The following is a 21,851-nucleotide window of genomic DNA, read 5'->3' on the forward strand; positions in this document are numbered from 1 at the left end:
CTAAATCATAAAACAATTTGTTTTTACATAGGTAAATTCGAATGGTGGGCTATGTCGAATCTGGATTTCATCAGCACACTTTGAAGACACCAAAAAGCTAAAAGTAGTTGATGATTCTACCTAACTACGCCCAAAGAGCACCTTATTAGTGCTAAACCGTTTTTCCAGTCTTTGCTTGCATCTATTGTCATTCCCTCTTCTGGTAGAACCCAAGGTTTTCTTGCTGTTTTGGTTTTTAATCTCTCCATTCGGTGGCAACTTCAATTCCCAAAATAAAACCTGTAAGAAATTAATGCTTCTTTAGTCAAGAATCAAATCTCATATACTGTCATTCAGAAAACATTTTTAAAAGTTATTTGAGGAAAAACCTACACAGTTCAGCACAGGTTAGAAGAATTTTTTTTTTTTTTTTTTTTGGACAATTTGGAATTAGCACATTTAGCTCTTTTTCAGTTTAGAAAAAAGAAGTGCAGCTCACTGCCAGTGTTAATTTAACATCACATGTAGAAATGCTACGTTTTCTAGGATTTGACATTTTTGGCAATTGAGAATTACTATATTTTGTAAATGGAAAATACCACTATTAAAAACAGAATGCTATAAATAGAATGATGTCATTTGTTTCCAACTGCAAACATCGCTGGCAAGTATTCTCGGGGCAAAGTGGAAAAGGGTTGATAAATAATGGCAATGAAAATTTATACGTCAAGTCAGCTGTCCATACCCTAAGTTAGGCACTAGCAGATTAATACCAACACCAGGCTTTTAAACAGCCAAAAACACAGGAATGTATACTTTGTGCTGAACATCTGATAAATACGCTATTGACATTGAGACTTTAGGTTGCCCTGAGGATTGTGAGCTCTCCTAAATATCACTTGATGTGGTAACCAATGTGGCTGCTCAATCATTTAAGCCCTTGTAGCAGGACAATATAGAAGCCTTCATGGCTACTGTGTAATCACAAAAATCAGAGAACACTAAAGTAGAAAGGGGTCCAAAAAGCCATCTAATTCCACTTCCCGAAAGCTGGGCCCTGAGAGTCCCTGGGCACAAAAGGTCAGGAGAAAGTGGCCAAATCAATGTAGCAATAATGAAAGCAAGAGAGTGGCCAGTAAGCACCCACTAAGGAAACTAGGCAGGGATCCGGGCTCTGGGGCAGAGGGCGAATCCCATAGACATTCACTAGTTCAAGTTACAAGGGTTAAAATGCAGGCAATTCAGAACACTTATACTACCTCTACTCATTCATTTATAGACCTTGAATGGGCTTTCGTAAACCTTGGATTATTTTCCCAGTAATAATCTTAAAAATTGAAACCATTTGCATGAGTCTAAGAATTTTTTTCTACAAGTTGGGTCAGGGTTGCAAGGAAAGATATGCCTGTGCTTCCCTAGAACAGCAGTTATAATAAAAACAAAGATCTGGTTCGAGTTTTAAGTAGTGGGAATAACTGGGGCCTTAGATATAAAAGATACTGAGGCTTACTATGGATGTTAGTAACTATTTTGTCCAAAAGTTGTGTTATATAGATATGCATGTGTGAGATTAGGGTTGTCACACTTAGCAAATAAAATTGCAAGATGCACAGTTAAATCTGAGTTGTATGGGGCATACTTACACTAAAATATTATCCATTGTTTATCTGAAATTCAAATTTAACTGAAAGCCCTGTATTTTATCAGGCAACTCTAATACAGATGTCAAAGAATACATTAATGGCAGAATAGGAGAAAATCAAATAATTGAATAGAAAAAATAAAACATTATTAAAGTAACTACAAATCAGCAATCCCAGGAAGGGAGAACTATCACAATTAAGATAATTTAAAGAGCTCAGGTCATGTATTTAAAAGTTCTTTATCTTAAGCTTCTATTTTTGGTGAATCCTTCAGGTTTAATTATGAAAACTTCATATATAAATTACCTCTCCAGGCCTCAATTAACACACCTGTGAAATTAGAGGGCTGAACTAGACGGGGACAAGAGGCACTTATATTTATTGAGCACTTACTATGTGCCATCCATTATGCTAGGTACTTTAACATGTATCATCACATGTAATCTTTATAACAATTCTGTGACAAATCCGGAAAGTGTAGACAGCTGGAGAAACATGCTCAACATTACATGGCCAGAAGGTAGTAGAATTAAAAATTAGAACCAAGAGTCTTCTAACTCTAATGTCCTTTTTTCTTTCCACTAACCCATGCTTCCCTCTAGACCAGGAGTCAGCAAATGTTTCCCATAAAGGGGCACACAATAGATGTTTTCATCTTTGCAGATTTTATTGTCTGTCACAACTTCTCAACTGTGCCATTATAGAACGAAAGCAGCCACAGAAAATAAGTAAAGGAACAGCTGTGGCTGTGTTCTAATAAAATTTTATATTCAAAAACAGGTGGTGGGCTAGATCTGGCCAGCAACCTATAGTTTGCTGATCCCTGCTCTAGACCAGTGCCATCCAAAAGAACTTTTTGCAATAATGGAAATGTTCTATATTAGCATTGTCCAATACGGTAGCCACTAGCCACAATGTGACTATTGAACATTTGAAATGTGGTTAGCACAAATTGAAATATTTTATTTAATTTTAATTAATTTAAATTTAAATAGCCACAAGTGGCTAGTGGGTCCTGTATTAGACAGTGCAGTTCTAGGTGAGTAATAGTATCCTGCTCAGTTCAAAGATTCAACTTAAAATAACCAAGGATTAAATAGTCAAAAGTGTAAAACTGTTAGTTACCTTAAATATAATTTCCATTTTAACATGAAGACCTAGGAACAAGCCAATAACACCAAAGGTCTATTATTAAGCTCGGAGTTTGGTCTAGGCCTATGGCTTTTGTGCCTTAGTCCTCATCTGAACCACGAGGCACAGATTCCTGCCTTTGCTCCAAGCCTACTTGTGCTGAAATCCAGAGATTCTATATTTTTGATAAGTTCCCTATGTAATTTTACATGTTTTCAGCTAGGTACTGACTTGGAGAGTTCTGGGCTAAAAACTCAAAAGAAAACATAAAAATACCCCAAAAGACACCACTGACTTAAATACAAATATACTACATAATTAGGAGAAACAAAGTTCCTCATTAAAAAACAAAACAAAACTGTGGCTTCAAAACAGGCATTTTTATGAGTATATATAACATTTATTGAGCACTTACTATGAGGTAGACACTATTCTAAGTGTTTTACATTTATCATTTACTCCTCACAACTCTATGAGGTAATTAAAACCTATTTTACTGATGAAGAAATCGAGATATAAAGAGTTGGGGTATTAGTCCAAGGTCCTAGAGTTAGTAAATAAATGGAGGAGATAGTATTCAAACTCACTAAATCTGGCTACAAAGCCTATGATCTTTACCAATATGCTATATTATTGAATAACATCTAGAAGACACTATAACTTCAATGCTATCAAGTGTAAGCACCCAATCTACATTTGTAACCCCTCTAAAACAATCCAACCACCCTTTGCAGTTGGCAATAACACCAACCTCTGAAAACAAAAATAAGAGTAAAGTATGTCAAATTTATATAATTTATGCCTTTCATTGTTGATTTGAGAACACTACTCAGGAGACTGAATCTTGAAAGATAGCTTATGTAGCACCTCTGGATTTTGCTAGAAAAACTCTATGTGTGTTTAGATAATGATACTGACCTAATAAAAATCTAAATTAAGTTTAAAAAGCAAACAGTTACAAAAATCCCTTTTTCATTAATAACTGAGAAAAATATCTAATTTTTTATTCTAAAAAATGGATTTGGGGGTGAGGAAGGAGTGAGAGTACATGAGACAACAAATTTCATGGAGAAACAGTGACATTGTTATGCAACTGTCTTTCGTTCAACAAACATATACTGAGTGCCTCCTCTGTTCCAGACAAATCTCTTTCTCATGGAACATACATTCTAGGAGCCTTCTTTACTACCTTCCTATTTCATAAATATACGATACAAATTACAAATTAGATGTTATAATACTCTATCTCCAAAGTATTCTGGTTAACTGAATTTTTTAAAACTGATCTTTGATGTTTAGGTAAACACATTTAGGAAAAACACATATACGAACCATCTGTAACCCTAAAAATGACTTTTCTAAATTCTCTATTCCCATGATACAACCTCAGCAATGTCATCTGAACTGGTGAAGGAAAAACTGTGGCCAGCTAGTTGATAGGCTTGAGTCTCAATTGCATCCAACTTCGCTTGCATTATGTGTTTCTGACTTTCACATTCTGCGGTACTAAAGCCGATTCCATTTAGCTCTAGCAAGGCCAAGCAGTACTGACAGGGCATTTCCACTTTACTGAAAACATCTGGAAGAGAAAAACAAAACATTATTTCACTAGCTAAGTAATTAGCTCAGTATCAATATCTAAACACACATAGAATTTTTCTAGCAAAATCCAGAGGTGCTACATAAGCTATCTTCCAAGATTCAGTCTCCTGAGTAGTGTTCTCAAATCAACAATGAAAGGCATAAAAGAACTTGCCACTTTTCCACTTAAGCACTAGATTACTATCCTTGTCTATGCAGAGAGTAGAAGAATTGGCAATCTTATGAACAGTCTGAATTACAAGAGACTGCATTTCTTCCAAGATAATGTTTCTGCTATTACTCCTAACAAGAGCAAGACAGCAAATTTTACTTGTTAAGTTGCTACAAAGTGTTAATTCCCTGAAATTATTTCCAATATTCCTGATCTCATGGTATGCATGCTTGCACAAAAAAAACTGAATGTGGAGGTTTTATATTTTCCAGTGCTCACCAAAGAGTAAAGAACATCCAGAAATAACAATCAGTGTGTTTTTCTGTCTGCTGACATTTATCAAAAGAGTTGCCATTCTAAATCAGTTTTCCCAGTATGTTCATTGGAATTTTGTCTCAAAGATATTGTATAAAAAGGGTAGAGTTGAGAACACTATATATTATGAGTTTCAGCATTTATATCCTGCTCTTGGGTATTCATGATGCCTCTTAATATACTAAAGACTTTGAAAAGACATGAAGCAAAGACAACCACTTAATTTTGTAGTAACTGAAAGTCTAAAGTTATTTGATGATAAAAACATTTTTTATACAATACTTCTAACATCCTGAAAAGTGTCCATAAATGTACTGTGAGAAATGTACTGTCCTAAATCATTAAGAAAAAATCCATTCCAAAGACTTCAGCCTCCAGTACTATGGGTCACTAGGTCTCAGAGCAACCCTGGCCTAACCCCCAACTCTACATATACTCATTCTCTGAGGCACTGCTGGTCTCAATCAGCAAGGAGATCTCCAGGGACAACCATAATCATCACCCAAACAAACATGTGAGAGCTACTGGCCTCTAATAGTCAGGAGGAATTACTGGGAAGTCGGTCTGGCTTTGGAGGCCTAAACTCAAAGCAGAAATTCATGGGATGTGTGACCAGAAAAATAAAATACTATGGTCAGACTAAGAACAGTCAGAGCAGCACAAAATCAGAGTTACACAAGGAGCTAGCGTGGATTGTCAGGCAGTAAGAAAAAGCAAAGTTGTCATGGGAATGAAGTCCTATAGACAAAAGGTCAAAGGGATATATATCTTTTAGCAACAGGAGAATAAGTAGATTCTCGGATCCCTGTTCTGAACCAAAACTCTCAAGGAAGGCTAACATGGTCCTTCGATGCAGTGTAGTTTGATAACCAGCAGAGACAAGAGGAAAACCTTTCTAAAGTAAAGCTTCCTCAAGCTAGGCCAGCAGGACTCCATTAATCAAATCCTATATGAACTCACAGCTTATGAAAAATACAAGAAGCAAAGAAATATGAATGGGATTCAAACAACCCAATGACAGATTTAGATTCCAAGAACTGCAGATATGAAATCATTAGACTCAGAATAGCATACTGGGCACAGTTATGAATGAACCGTTTACATAATAAAAGATGAATAGAAACTAGGTAAAACAGCATGAAAACAGAGTGCAAATATATCAATAAATGTAATGGATAGAAATACATTAATAATCACAATAAATTGGTAAATTTGAAAAAATATTGATAAGTCTGCAAAATAAATGAATAAACTATCTCTGTTTACAAGACACATCTAAAGCATAAGGACCTAGAAAGGTTTAAAAGGAATAGAAAAAAGGTATATGAGGCAAATATTAATCAAAAGAAAGTTGATGCTGCCATATTCATTCCAGAAAATAGCCTAAAAATAAAATCATTTTAGTGGTAGAGCTGGTTACAACACAATGATAGAAAGTTTAATTCACCAGGAAGATAAATCAATTTTAAGTACGCATCTTATAAAATGGTCTCAAAATATATAAAGTTGACTGATGTATAGGAAAAATTAGATATAGAAGATTTAAACAACAACCTTGACTTAACAGACATTTACAAAATTCTGCATCCAAAATTGGAATACACATTCTCTTATATACATGCAGACCATTTATACCATAAGTCAGGTTTAGGTCACAAAGCAACTAAAAAAATTTCAAAGAATGGGTATTATACAACCATGTTCTCTAACTACATACAATTAAGTTTGAAGGTAATAATAAAAATACAAAATAAAAAGTTTCCAAATATGTGTAAATTAAAAACCAATCTTCTAAGTAATTTCAGTCATATATACAATAATATATTACTCAGCTGTAAGAAGAGATGGAATACTGCCATTTGTGACGACATGGATGGACCCTGAGAAAATCATGCTAAGCGAAATAAGCCAGACAGGAAAAGTTGAAAATCACATGATATCACTTATATGTGGGATATAAACCTAAAAGCAACAAAGGAACAGGACAAACAACAGAGACTCATGGTCATGGACAACAGACTAGTGGTTACCAGAGGGTAAGGGGGAGGGGGGAGGTAGATGGGGTAAAGAGGGTCATATATGTAGTGACAGAAAGAAACCTAACTATGGGAGATGAATACACAGTGTAAACATATATACGCCGAACTGTTAAAGTGTACAGCTGAAACTTAATTAGATTTCATTAACCAATGTCACCATAAGAATAAATAAATAAATAAATAGAATTTGAGTCAAAAGTATGATAGAAATTATTAAATATTTAGGATAAAAAGATGAAAACATTTCATGGTAAAACTTGTGAGATAAAATGAAAGCGGAGCTGTAAGAAAAATTGATAGCCTTAAATATTTAAATTAAAAAATAAAAAAATGATATGAAAAGCATCGAGTTTAGTATCAAACTTATGGATTTAAAAAAGGACTGCAAAATAAAGTCAGGGTAACAAGAAGAGATAATATAAATGTTGACAGAAATCAAGGAAACAGAAAACAAAAACAATTCAAAAGATCAAAGGCAGAAACTGTCCTTTGAAAAGACTGAAAAATTGGAATATTATGGAAAAAAAGAGGACATAACAGATAAACTAGAAATTTTAAAAAAAGGAAAAAAGAAACAATAGATTTATGACAATAAATTTGAAAATTTAAATGAAAGAAATAAATTCTTTAAAAATATAGCTTACCAAAACATAATAAAAAAGATATAATTGAATAATTTTACAATTATTAAAGAAATCAAAGTAGTAGAAAAAAATAATTCCACAAAGAAACAGTTTATAAGTAAATGCTATCGAAATTTCAAGGAATACATCATTTCTATGATAAACTCCTCTAAACTAAAAAGAGGTTATATTCATCAACTCATTCAATAAAACTAGAATAACTCTGTTAGCAAAATAATAATGAATAAAAAACAAGAAAACCATTCATAAACCAATGATGATAGTGTACATGAAAGAAAAATTATGACTAATACAAAATTGTGCAGATGAGGTCCTCTAAAAAAGAGAGAAACCAACTCATTCCATACCTAGAAAATCATCTCATATATGTTTAAACCACTCTAGAAAGGATCCAACTGATGCATGTAAAAAGAACAGGATACTTTGTCCTGGGTCACATTAAGCAAAGACACATTTATTCATACCATAACAAAAATCAGTTCTCTACTGGGAGAAAATCAGCTGCCAGAATACACCCACCCAACAGGCAAGAGGATGAGAAAAGAAAAAGAGGAAGATTCTGGAGATCCATTAAAATAAACAACCACATCCTTGGCCTGCCTATATTGGCTTAGAGAAGCTGAGTTTGAAACACTTCAGTGCCTGTTCAAGAGCTGCCATTAACAAGACTTAAGCAAGTCTCCTTGTTGTTCCCAGATATCAACACTTAATGATGGTGGTATGGATTAGTCTGTAACTTTTATAGACATTTGCTGTCTGTTATCAGAATTATAAGCTTTCAATATATTTGGAAGGGGACCGTCCCGCTACTTAAAGGCAGTTTTTCAAGTATAAAGGAGACTATGGTTTTCCTTGCCAGAAAAGTACAAGAAACCCTCCAGATTGGTTATCTTTTAACTTTCACAATTTCAGTGTGCCTTGAAAGCTCTTTTTTCCTGAAAATTTTCAAAAGTGGATGACTAAGAGGTATTAAATGCATTATTATACAGTGTTAAGTATTGGTGTCTGGGAACTACAAGACTATCCAGGACACCCATCCTACGGGTAGACTAGGCAGACTGAGAAGGAAATAGTGCTGTGTTCATTCAGCGTTATCGTCCATGAATAAAGAGGCAGTCCTGTGGCATGTGTGCCACACACTCCCACTCCTTGGCCTGCCTATATTGGCTTAGAGAAGGTGAGTTTGAAACACTTCAGTGCCTGTTCAAAAGCTGCCATTAACAATACTTAAGCAAGTCTCCTATGAACAAACCAGTCAGTCTGGTCTTTGTATTATTCTACCCAGTGATGCTGGAGAGAACATTACTATCAGCACGGAGAGTTTGTTTTAGCAGTAAAAATAATAATGATAATCAATCAACACAGTGATGAATGTCTACTCTGTGGCAAACACTGCACTAAGTTCTTCCACATTTAACATTTATAACAACGTTATAAGAACCAGACTTAGAGACTGTTTCAGAAGCTTGTCCAAGGCCCCTCACTAGTAAGTGGTACAGCTCAGATTCGAATCCTGTTCTGTGTGAATTCATCAGTCTGCTGTTTCTAGTATTTATTAATCAGGCAACAAATTCATGGTTTATATCTTCTCACAATGAAGCCAACTTGGTTCCACTTCATCATTTCTACCATAAGCATATGCTAACTTCTGTGAAGTCAAGGTACTAGTCTGGGCCAGCAGATTGCACAATAAATTCATGTTATTTGTCATGAGGGAAAAAAAGATTCACACAAATATCCTTTGCTAGAAAAACATAACTGTGAATAGTTTCTCAAAGAGTTCAGTTTTTTAAATCCATGAAAGATATATTCTAAGTGTGAATAGATACCATTTGATAAAGTTCAAATATAAAACAAGCAATACATGAATAAAACCTCCATAATTCTCTTCATTACAGTAGAGTCTGAGGTCTGCAAACTATGGCCAAACTAGGGCCAGGTACTTGGTTTTGTAAATAAAGTTTTATTAGAATACTCATTTTTATATTATCTATGGCTGCTTTTGTAATATGATGGCAGAGTTGAGTATTTGTGATTGAGATCATCTGGACTGTAAAACCAAAAATATTTACTATCTGGACTTTTACAGAAAAGTTTGTTGATCCCTGTATCAGACAATCCACAAATATAGTTTGCATAAAAAGTGTAAAAAAATTTATCCACCTGTGATAAAGAGAGACTAAATATATAATTATCACCAGTCTGTAACAGCATAAAAATGTCAGGAACTTTGTCTTTACCTTGCAGGTTTTCCTTCTTTAACAAAGAATTGAGTTGATTCATAGAGTTGAAGATGAGAATGGACTCTACAGATGCTCTATATCGCCCGGAAAGCTCGGTGCTGACATTCAGTCCCAGGCTTTGAATTCCTTGGCCAGTCTCTACCCCTTCTAGGAGTGGAAGCTCATGAGGAAGAAAACTGGTAACTATGCTGTGAAGAGTCGGCTCCTTAGAATCTGGATTTAATAACCAGCATGCCACCTGAATGGATAGCAATCAGAATATTTTCTTGATATTTCAAAGACATTTCTGTATCCTTATATTAAAAGGAGGAAAAAAATGAAAGCTCCTATCTAATCTCACTCATTTTCACTTTACACTTACTCAGTGGTCTTCCCAGGATAAAAAAAAGATAATTGTACCGGGACTGAATTTTAGTACCAATAAGGGCAGTGGCCTTCAAAGAAGGAAAACTTACAATTTTTCCATTACTGCAATGCTCCTGATGACCTAGTTTTGAAGCAAGCTTAAAACCAAGTGCCTCTCAGCTAACTGAAACCATGTTTCCTGAAAATGTAGATGGACTCTGCTCCACAAGGTTGATTTTGTCTAAGCTACAAAGATATGCTTATGTTAATTTTAGGTTTATTTAATTCTTTCAACATCAGAAGAAATGAGATGTAAATATTTTATCACTAAAATTTCATATTCAGAGTTTTAGAAAGCCTCTAGGCTTTCCCCTCAGGATGAAGGCTTATTACTGCAATCATCCAACTGGTCCTGAATGCTATTTTTAGCTTCCCAATTATACTAGAAGACCTATAGTTTCTAACAGTAGATCTAGCAGATCAGAACTGTATTTAGAGTAAGGTAATCTAAATCCTGTCCTGACCATAATTCTGACAATTACTACATGGCTCAGTTACTTCTTCTGTAGGCTAAGAATGTAGTTTTATATGGGGGTGTAATATTCTGAATTATAATAAGAAATATAAATATGGTCTTCATCCCCAGCCCCTATTGGAAGCAAAGAGCTTCCAATACCGTTTGAATTTCCTAAGTGGTGAGGAATGTATAGGTATCTTTTGTTATGTTAATGAGGTGACTTCTGAAATGTCCCTAGGTGACCTAAGGATGGGGCCTGGTTGCTAAGGAACTAACCCTGTGATTGGAGGGTTGTAACTTTCAGTTCCACCTCTCGGCCCACTGGGAGTTGAGGCTGGAGATTGATCACCAATGGCCAATGATTTAATCAATCATGCCTATGTAATGAGGCCTACATAAAAACTCAAAAGGAGAGCTTCCAGGATGGTGAATACATGAAGGTTCTGGGGGAAAACATGGCAGCTCGTCCTATGTATCTCTTCATCTAGCTATTGATTCATATCCTTTAATATCTTTTGTAATAAACTGGTAATCTAGTGAGTAAACTGCTTTCCTGAGTTCTGTGAGCTGCTCTAGCAAATTAATTAAACCCAGGGAGGGAGTCCTGGGAACCTCAGATTTATAGATGATCAGAAGCACAGAACATACCCTGGGCTTGCAGCCGGAGTACGAAGAGGGTTGTGGAGGGGATCTTGTGGGACTAAGCCCTTAACCTGTGGGATATGAACCATCTCCAGGTAGATAGTGTCAGAATTGAGTTGAGTTGTAGGACACCCAGCTGTTACCAGAAGAATTGTTGGAAGTGTGGGGAAATTTCCCTCCACCACATTAGAAATTGGTGATCGGAGCCCTTTTAGGGAGTATTGAAAGATACTCTGATGTAAAAGTTGGCAAATGTTTCTTATAAAGTGAGATTTTATAAATTAATATTTGATCATCATACCTCAAAAGTGTTTTAATTAATAAAACCAATTATGGACTATTGTAGTTTGTGTAAACGGTACTATATAAATCTGAGATGCTACTGCAGTATTAATGAGAAGCTCATATTACACATATTTTCATTTTGGACTGGAACATCAAAATTAAGTGACAACCTTTTATATCTAGTAAAGGTCAGTTTAGAAACTACATGGTATTTATCACATATATACCAAGCCTGGCTTGAAGTATAGAAAAAGATACTTTTAGCTTATCTAATACTGCCTTTGAAAATCTTTGCCAAAAAAGCTAAAGAAACTAAGAAATTAAAAATATTGCATTATTATTGATTATATTGATAATAACAACTGAGTACAATAAGTCCTCACTTAACATCATCCATAGGTTCTGCAACTTTAAGCAGAATAACACATAACAAAACTAATTTTACCATAAGCTAATTAATCTAAACGAATTAAGTTCCTACGTCATCTATAATGTCGTAACGTTAGAACTCGATGTTATAACAAAACTTTGTTATTCAAAGGACATACTGTAGTATCATAACTCAACTCAAAATTAATATTCCACATGCCTCATATATTCACTATCGACAGTAGGAAAAGATATCCCTTTGAGAGGCGTGATATCACAAATGTCTTCTAAAAATGCATCATACTGTTAAGTATATATTATAATAACATAAGTTATCTTTTCCTTAAAAACTCCCAGTCATCATTATGAAGAGCGTATCACACTTTGCTATTATATAGGAAAGTATTTAAGGAGCTAGTAAGGTGATTTGTCAAATGCTAAATGGCTCCTAACTACTATCTTTTTTGACATGTCTACACACTTCTATTTTTTGTCTCTATCCTCATGGATATTTGAAACATTCTGCTATCATATGTCCAAATCTGACAGTTCTCCTTTCATTTTTAACTTACTATAAGACAGAAAACTTTAGAACTTACTACTAAAATAAAAATTTTAAATACTTCTGAGGAAAGATATGAACTTTAGTGGTTGGAGTTTGTGATACCTGTTTTTACCTACACTGAGGCATTTGGTGAATATTCTGCTCTGAGTGCATGATATTATTGCATATAGGAGTAATTACTCTAAAAATAAAGCTGCATCGTTAGAGCTAAATAAACACCAAGTCGTTTAAGGATTAACTCTAAACATTAAAAAATATCTAATTATGCAGAAATTAAAGACATGGAACCTTAGGATCTTCATAACTTTGTTCCAGGGAGATGCCACAAGACAGAAGAAGAATTTTATAGCTCTGGATGAAGTCATAGATGATAACGAAACGTTCTTTATCAGATTCCTTTGGAAAGCAGGATTGAAGGTGCCACAGTCTGTCTTTCACAGTCAGGTTTGGATCCAGTGGAGGTGGGACCAAACTGGCACTGATTTCTTTAAAAAAATAAAATAAAATAAATTTTAAAAAAAAGGTCTTAAGTTAAAAATCACATGCATTCATATGAAACAGCAATCTATAATGCAGACTGAAAACAACTCAAAGTCTAGTTCCACATAACCAATAATTCAGCACAACCTTATCCAGGCTCTGTTGGCTATATAGATAAAGTGCTTCTCAATCTAAAAATTATGATATGGACTAGGTAATTTATAGTGCTCTATTTAATTAGGTGGAAGAAAATTCTAAATATCAAATTTCTAAAAATAAGTTTACATTTCTCAAGAATGAAGAGTTAAAGACAGAAAAAGTATTTTGAAATGAATTTTAAAGGAATTCCTTTAAAAAGAGATTTAGTAGGAATGTATAATGTTATATCTAAAAAAAAAAAAAAGTCCAAATAACTACTCATCCTAACACATTTTCCTATAAAACAACTGAAAATATTTCATGCTTAGTCACGAACAGACATCATATGGTATTCTTTAAAATGTTTCCTTATTAATTTTTCTCCTGTCTAAAACTAATCAATCAGCTAGGTATCCAACAACCATAATCATGAGGTATTTCCAGATCATATCCTTTCAATTCCAACAACTCTCCAAGGCTGCATGATCCAACTACTGCAGACATCTAGCTTATCATTGCCTCTAGATAAGCTCTAGACCCAGTCAAAAGGAGAAAAGAAGTCTGAAAAGAAACTGCTGTGATCCAGTCTTCAAAAGTAAACCCTTAAGGTGGCCAAGGAGTCCCTGATGCTCTACTACCCTCAAGAAGAAAACAGTATTAATAGCCCCATGTGACAAGCTGAGGGAAGTAAGAGTGGTGTTTCTTAAAACATTTATTCTAGTTAATATGTAAAATAATGTACATACTATCCACCATCCAAAACATTTTTTTTTTAATACTAAAGATAAATTCTAGGTAAATATCAAGAAATTATTCTCAACAAACACTATCCTAATAGAAGCTACATAAAAATTATATGGTGGCTTTGCCAAATAGTGGTTACTTACCAGAATACTTTGGTTCCTTCTGCAATGAAATGTAATAGGCATCTCTTCCACCCCAGCACACTGCCAGTCCAACCACCAAAATGTCATCAAAACCTTTTACAGGAAATCCATCATCTCTAATAGGGGTTTCCTGAGGTAAGCTAACTAAGTAAATCAAAAGTGAAATAGTTAAAAATCTCTAAAATTAAAGTCATTAAACTGAATGTTAAAACAATAATAATAAAAACTATTTGACAGGCAAAATTTCCAGATTCCTAATATATGCATTCTTTGGACAGTCATTTTTAGAAGTATGTAAAGTCTTTCTAGGCTCACTATCAAGTTATTAAGTTATTATTGACTGTCATATAAGAAATCTACCAAAGATTTCTTAAAATAGATCTATAATAATGGCTAAAATGGGTATTAACTAATTCTTTTAAAAGCTTCATTTTGAATTTCTACAACTCAAACAGAAATAAAGACCACTTGCACACTACAAAATTCTGTAGTGAACTCAGCAAATCTTAACACTAAGAAACTTCAGAAAAATCAAATCTTACTTCTAGTAAAGAATTAGGTCTGATTTTGTATTTGCAGTCAATATTTTTTCTAAAATAAAGCATCTCCAATTTTACAAAGACATAAGTCAAGAACCAATTTACTTTATTTACAATTATATCCCCAATATCTGGAAAATAATTGGTACATATTTGTTAAATTTAAGTGAATATTTTTATCCCTTTAATCTCTAGCACAGAAAATGTGCTCAATTTTATCTGTTGAAAGAAAAATGGAGCATACTAGTAAACACTGAAAGTACATAAAACTTGTCATTAACACATGTGCTCCATGAATTGAAGACCAAATACTCACACCTTTATGAACAAATCCATTAATAAATACAGAGACTTGAAAATTCTGATCAACTGTTGTATTTCCACAACAGATTGTCAATCTGAAATTAGCTATTACTCATGATAGAGAATGCTTACTTTCATGAAGTAAGACAGGAACATACAGAGCATTATTTGACCAAAAGGTTCAATGAGGCTTTGAGATCAACATTCAGTACAGGATTCATGACTTTCAGTGGAGGTACAAGTTCTAAGTATTGGAACAAGTTCTTAAGTATTGGAAAGTGTAGCTAATTTACATTATAAAAAATATAGTGCCTATTTGCTATATACTTTTGTCATTATACAAATAAAGATATTACAATTTAATAGAAAATAATTCATGAGCGCTGATGATTATACCATTAAGATACAATAAGTGATCCATATTTAAAATATATATTTTAAGCTTTACAAACTTACATTCTAACATTTATATATTACATATATTATATAATAACATATTATATATATGTGTGTGTGTATATATACACATATATATATACATGTGATTTTTTTAGAGAAATGTTAATATTTAATGGTAAAGCTTAGCACACACTAGCATCAAGCATGGTCTGGAACTGAAGAAACTGGGATGGGTAGGTGACCTTCATGAAGCCTCAGAAAGTGAAGAGGATAAGGAAGATAACCATCAGAGGGTGCTCCATGGCCTCCAAAAGGGCACAGACCAAAATGGCTTAAGAGAAAGAGCTGCTGTTTGAGAGGTGGGCATATCCAATGATCAAGCAAACACTGTTCCAACACATGCCCCTGAACCAGCCACACCAACTGTGGTGGCTCCAGCAGCAATAAACTTGACCGTTGTGTAAATGTCCCGGGAGACAACACTGGTCTGGATCTCCTGACAGACCACCTAGATTGGAGGACTGTTGTAGTAAGACTATTTAGATGGATTCTCTGACCTACTTGCAAGGAGGCAGACACATGCCTGATTCTCCAGGTAAGACAGCAGATCAGAGCCCGAGGAATGAGTAATGCCTTGCTGGTCTGCATTTTTTCAGTCTCCCAGCTTGAGCTCTTGGTCTCACTACTCAGCTCTCCCACTCATGTATACTGGAGTCATCCAACTCTTATACTAGAGGGCAACAATTATTAACCTAGTTGTGCTGAACAATAAGGTTGTTCTACATGTGAATCCACATAAGAGAAATGTATTACGCTTTGAATAAATTTATTACATTTAAGATCCAATACCAAAAAAATCTTAGTCTCATCTCAGTCTACTATTTTACATATAAATGTGAAAAAATTAAAAATAAAAATTCTCACCTTGCTTAAACCTACCACCAATAGTAGCACTTTTACAAGATGTCAAATTACTGATCTTTTCACAAGCCAGAGAGATAGAAAACCGCTTTCTGCATTTCCACTCCTTTATGAACGTTTTAAAGAGACTTTGGTCACTTGCTACATCAATTATGGCCAAGCTTTCTGAACTGCATGAGGCTGGAGTTAACTGCGATCCATCCTGTGACAACTGCAGGGGAAAACCTGTGCTTCTATTAGGACTGTCTTCTTTTACATTATTTCTATTCTCTGGACTTAAATCATGGTTTTTAATATCCAAAGGTGAGTCAAATGAATAACTTTCACCAAGCTGAAAAACACTACTTTTCTGAAGTTTTACAGAAGATGTTCTAAGAATACCTGAAAATGCCAGCTTAGAAGAGGATGCTGGAATGGGTGTAGGAGGAATGAGTCCATTATCGTCCACTATACAGCTTTCTTTACAAGGCAAGAGGGATGGGGTTTCACTATGGATAGCATTGTTCTCGAGTGCCTCGATCTTGCTTTTCACTTCAACATTAGGGGAATATGAAATTCCTTGCACTTGATTTACCTCCAAATTTGAAATCACATCTTGTTTGCCATTTAACTCTTTACTTTTTCCTTTCAAACTAGAGAAGTCTGTAGTGGTTAATTCTAGCTTTTCATTTTCTAGAGGACTAGAAACTTTATCTAAAATCCTTTCCAGTCCTGGACTTAAATCAAATGATGCTCCTGACCATATGAATGAATTATTTTGCTTTGTCCCAGTTAATTTGGATCTTTGAGACTTTTCATCTTTATCCCCTCTAATTACGTCTCTTTGGGGATAATCATTACCCACAGGATCACTTAGTTTTAATGTTCTAAAAGATACTGCAGTATTATGTTTATCTTGGACAGGAACTATATCTACATTGTCCAAAGCTTCAACCATCTGAGCAGAATCCATTTCTGAAAATATAATAGACTCATCACTGAAACAAGTCAGCTGCTGCTGATTATCGTCATTCTCATCCATATTTGATTTAATTGGGCCCTCTGGTTGTAGACACAGAGAATCACCAAAATGATTTGACATTATTTCAGAAGGAAGGGGTTCTTCTGCTTGTACATCAGGGGGTTGTTCTTTTACTAGGTACTCTTCACTGAAACTGTCAAACAGTAAACTATTGCTCAAATTCAAACTTGTTTCAGGAATTGGCAGACATTCTACTTCTGTATCAGTGGGAGTTCTCTTTTGAGGTACCAGAGATATAACTGGTTTCATAGCTACTTGTGATTGATAACTTTCAAGAAAACTATTTAATTGGGAGTCAGTAACAGAAAATTCATTCCCTTTAAAACTAGGACCATTTTCCCTCCATAGTAATGGAGAATGAAAAAGCGGGCTTTCTGGAGTGAGCATATCAACCCCATGTGAATCAGAGCGGTGTTTGATAGTATCTACAGCCTTAGATTCCGAATGATCTTTATTTGTCACTCCTGGAGAATGCTGTTCATGAGGAAAGATGATGGGAATCTCGTCCTGAAAAGAGCTCATCAACCTCTGTTTGTCTAGGCTCTTCTGCATTATCTTCATTGCTTGGCTGGTGTCTTTTGCTCCTTCTTGTTTGGTATTTTCAGTTGCCATCTGTTGTATTATTTTCTCTGACTGAGTATCCAGATAGAAACTATCTTCAAAATCACAAGGAACTAATCCAAAGTCAGAAACACAATTAGTTTTAGTTTTGTTTGCTGCATAAGCCTCTGTTTTTTCTTGTATTTTAGAGGTATTTACAAAATTCTCATGCTGGCCTACAGATTTACCAAATGCTCCAGTTGGTAGATGTGCTCCACTGGGTATCTCAGTGCTGCTTATATTATCTCCGGATACCTGAAGATTATTTAATTTATTTTCCTCGGCTTTAAACTTTATACTTTCACATTTGACAATAGCATTTGAGTCTCTATTCATATAATTACTGACTGTCTCACAGGGCATTTGCTTCTCTGTTACTTTTTTCAGTTTGGTATAACTGATTGTCTGTTGATCAGACTGCTTCTCCAGGCACTGGTTGACTGGATGGGTATCATGGTGTTTCACATAAACATTCTGGTTTTTTGAATCCTTTTGTATTAGCATTTTGTCCATTTTTTCTGACTCAACAACAGCTAATCCTCTTCCATTTTCACTAACCACACTAGTGGCTTGACAAGTCCGTTTTTCACTCTGAGATCCTGTGATAAAATGTTCAACAAAAATATCATTAGTTACTGTTTTGTTCTTTGAACAAGTTTGTTCTGTTTGTAATGGGAATGATGCTTTGTTATATTTTCCCTCAGCACAGAAAGATACATTTTTAGCAAATGGCCTAGAACTTATAAATTCTATATTCTTCTTATCTAAGGTAAATGAATCTTCACAATGAACAGGATTAGACATAGTCTGTTTTTGTAAATCAATTCTACACATCCCTGTGTCTTTCACAGGGCTGTCTCTGATTCGTTTCAGATGTTTACTATGTTTCAAAGATTGAAAGGTTGTACCCATCTTTTTCGAACTGAAATTCAAAGCTTCTTTCTTTGTTTTCTCAGATGAGAGAGTCTGAACAACTTTCTTAGTGCTTGTTTTTCCCTCATTCAAAGAAGTTTGTAGTTTCACTTTACTTATATTCAAAGAAGCCCGTTTTCTTGTTCTGTAAATTGAATGTAACTTACGTTCTTGATTTCCATCCTGAAATGGATAATAAAAGGAATCTGTATGTGCTCTACTTTTATCTAAATCCTGTACTGTATTTGGTGAATGCTTAACAGAAGAATCACTAAATGTGTTAATTTTTTTCTCTAGGGTTAACCTTTTATAAGAACTCTTAGTTTGGAGTACAAATTTCTGTTCCTTTACTTCTGACTCACTGCTAGTCGATGAGTGTGTATCAGAATTTAAAAGTGAATGTGGATTCCACTGTACTCCTATTTCTACTAAGTCCTGCTGTAGAATCATTTTGGCTTCTTCCACTATAAGGGTTGCTGCTTCTCTTTCAGTTAAACCTTTTCTTCCAGTCACCCAAATAGTTCGCATATTCCGACGTTCTTCAACTGCTTCCTCTTCTTCATCCACTGCTTTTCGTGCACTATATAAGGAGATAAAAAAAAAAATTAATGCATTGATTCATTCATTCATGCAACCAATATTTATTAAGCATCAATCTGAGCTGTTCTAGGAATGGATAAAATAGTAATGAACAAAAGGACATACATCTGCTGTCATAGAGCTTATATTCTAATTGAGGAAATCAGAAAACAAATAGTAAAATACATTCTTTCTCAACTGGTGACAAGAGTTGTGTACAAAAATGAAGAATCAGGAAGGGATGGCTGGTTCTGCAATTTTTAAATAGCACAATAAGGGAAACCCTCACTAAAGCAGATTCTTTAAATGGAAACCTAAAATAAGTCAGTAACATAAAACTTTCATTGAAAACGAATCCTCCTATATAATAGGAACTCTGGACAAAATATTTGAAGGGACTGAAGAGTACCAAAAGGAAGCAGAAACTGGAAAGGAACTGAGACTAAAAGAAATGGCAGTGGGTGAATTTTCACACTTTTCATCTGAAGGCAGGTTCCAGTTAGCACTATAAAGGGTAACTAAAAATTTGGATTAAAATGTGGAGTTTATTGACAGAACTTGAAATAGAGCTCAGAATAACAACAGGAGATACAGAATGAAGGGAGAAACCCCAGACTGAGAGATCCAAAAAAGAGAACCCCAAATTCTTCATATAAACTGTCCAAATATCTGGCTTACCTCTAAAATTATGCAAGACTTCAAGCAGCCAATTAAAAATCTAAACAACTGAACAGAAATTTGAGCTACTGCCACTATAGGAAGACAAAGATTAGAATTTGAGTTCAGCCAAGCTAATTTATTGAAAATATCAATGCTCTTCAGGTAAAATAATGGATTCCACACCCTAAAGGGTCAAACATGTAAATAACTGAAATCACATGAGGAGAAGAGAAATAGGATGAGTTATAAAAGTTACGAAAGAAATAATGTCCAAGAGACCTGTTTCCAACCAACATGGAGTAATAGGGACAAATTTAGCCTCTCACCCCAAACAACTAAAAACCAAGGCTAGGTTATAAAAGACATTACAGCTTCCATTTTTCTCTCTTGGATCAATTATACTGAAGGAGGCCAACCATCATGTCATGAGGTCATCAAGAAGTTCTATGGAGAAACTCAGGTCAAGAACTCAGCACCTACTTGCCAGCGTGTGTGTGAGTCATCTTAAAAGCAGATCCAAGTCAACTCCAGATGACTATAGTTACAGCCAACAACTTTACTATTACTTCATGGAAAAACTCAAACCACAACCACCAGCAAAGCTGCTCTCAAATCATGATTTACAAAAACTTTGACTTGATATTAATATTTACTGTTGCTTTTAAGCCACTAAGTTCTTAAATAGCTAACTAATATCCCTAGTAAAACTATCAGACTTCAAAATATACAAAAGAAATTTCAAGGCCTACATATTTAAAAGGGCAAAAGAATCATACTTTTACCAAAATTCTCAAAAGCAGCACAAAACAAAGAAACGGCATTTTTAAAAACCTCAATTTAAAAAAAAAAGTGTTGACCAAGGATTTATAACCAGCCAAGACATACTTCAAATATTAAGGTTAAAGAAAAACAGTTTTAAACATACAAAAACGTGGGAGAACTCTATACTATAAAAGCCTTCCTAAGAGAGAAGTGTACTAACAATTAGTAAACTTTAATAAACCACTCTCATTAAAAGACAGATGTACTGTTGATGGGAGAAATAAATAAGAATAAAGAAGATCTGTGTACATAATTAAGTAGACTTTCTGAATATATTTCAAACATTTTACTTTTATCCAAAATGATTTCACAGGGTAATCATATCAAACTCTCTACCAGTCACGACACACCATAAATTATTGAAAAGCACTGAAAATGAAGAAAAACTTCCTAATTCTTTTTCATAAAGTCTAATGCTAAACACTGATAGCAAAAGATAGTGCAGCACACACACAAGAAAAGTATACACCAATATTATTTATGAATAATAATGCAAAAGTATACTGTAATAAATATTAGCAAACAATCCAACATTGCATAAAAAATAATATACCATGACCATGAAATTTATTCGGAACATTAAATTGATTCAATATTAGTAAATCTGTTAATATATACATCATGCTAATAGATGTAAGGAAAAAAGAACCCTATGATTATATCCAAAGATGCTGAAAAAGCCTTTGACAAAATTCAGTACCTATTCCTGATAAAAATATTCAAGAAAATTAAAATTAATGGACATTTTCTTTAAAATGTTTAAAATACACACACACACACACACACACACACACACACACACTATAGTCCTGAAGCCAGTATTTACTAGCGTAACACTAGAGGCATTTCCACTAAGATCATAAGCAACGTAAAAATGCCCACTATACCTATTACTACTATCTCTATTACCACTACCTATTAGAGGCATTAGCTAATTAAATTAGACAAAAGAAAACAATTAGAACCATAAGAATTGTTAATGAAGAAGTATAATATCTCCATTTACCGTTAATATGACTATATACCTGGAAATCCTGGAGAATCAATGATAAAAGGAATTCAAATGATAGAAGAATTCTGAAAATAGCAGGATAAAAAAATATACAAGAATCAACAGTCT

The 21,851-nt window shown here is 34.3% G+C and overlaps 1 protein-coding gene across 3 annotated transcripts in view; it reads right to left on the reverse strand.

The window, feature by feature from the left end:
* Positions 1-21,851, reverse strand: part of POLQ (DNA polymerase theta) — a 92,779-nt gene that overhangs the window by 27,594 nt on the left and 43,334 nt on the right. For 2 of the 3 annotated variants that reach the window (XM_006905550.3, XM_015596105.2), the window contains 6 exons: positions 16,141-19,250; positions 13,976-14,119; positions 12,759-12,955; positions 9,745-9,985; positions 4,139-4,332; positions 142-279 (listed from right to left, as the gene is read on the reverse strand). In XM_006905550.3, the coding sequence (XP_006905612.1) occupies positions 142-279; positions 4,139-4,332; positions 9,745-9,985; positions 12,759-12,955; positions 13,976-14,119; positions 16,141-19,250 (4,024 nt within the window). The remainder of the gene's footprint in view (positions 1-141; positions 280-4,138; positions 4,333-9,744; positions 9,986-12,758; positions 12,956-13,975; positions 14,120-16,140; positions 19,251-21,851) is intronic. The other variant, XR_003048547.1, reaches the window with a different exon arrangement.

Source organism: Pteropus alecto, unplaced genomic scaffold (genome assembly GCF_000325575.1).
Source record: "Pteropus alecto unplaced genomic scaffold, ASM32557v1 scaffold251, whole genome shotgun sequence".
In the NCBI taxonomy this organism is placed as follows: Eukaryota; Metazoa; Chordata; class Mammalia; order Chiroptera; family Pteropodidae; genus Pteropus; species Pteropus alecto.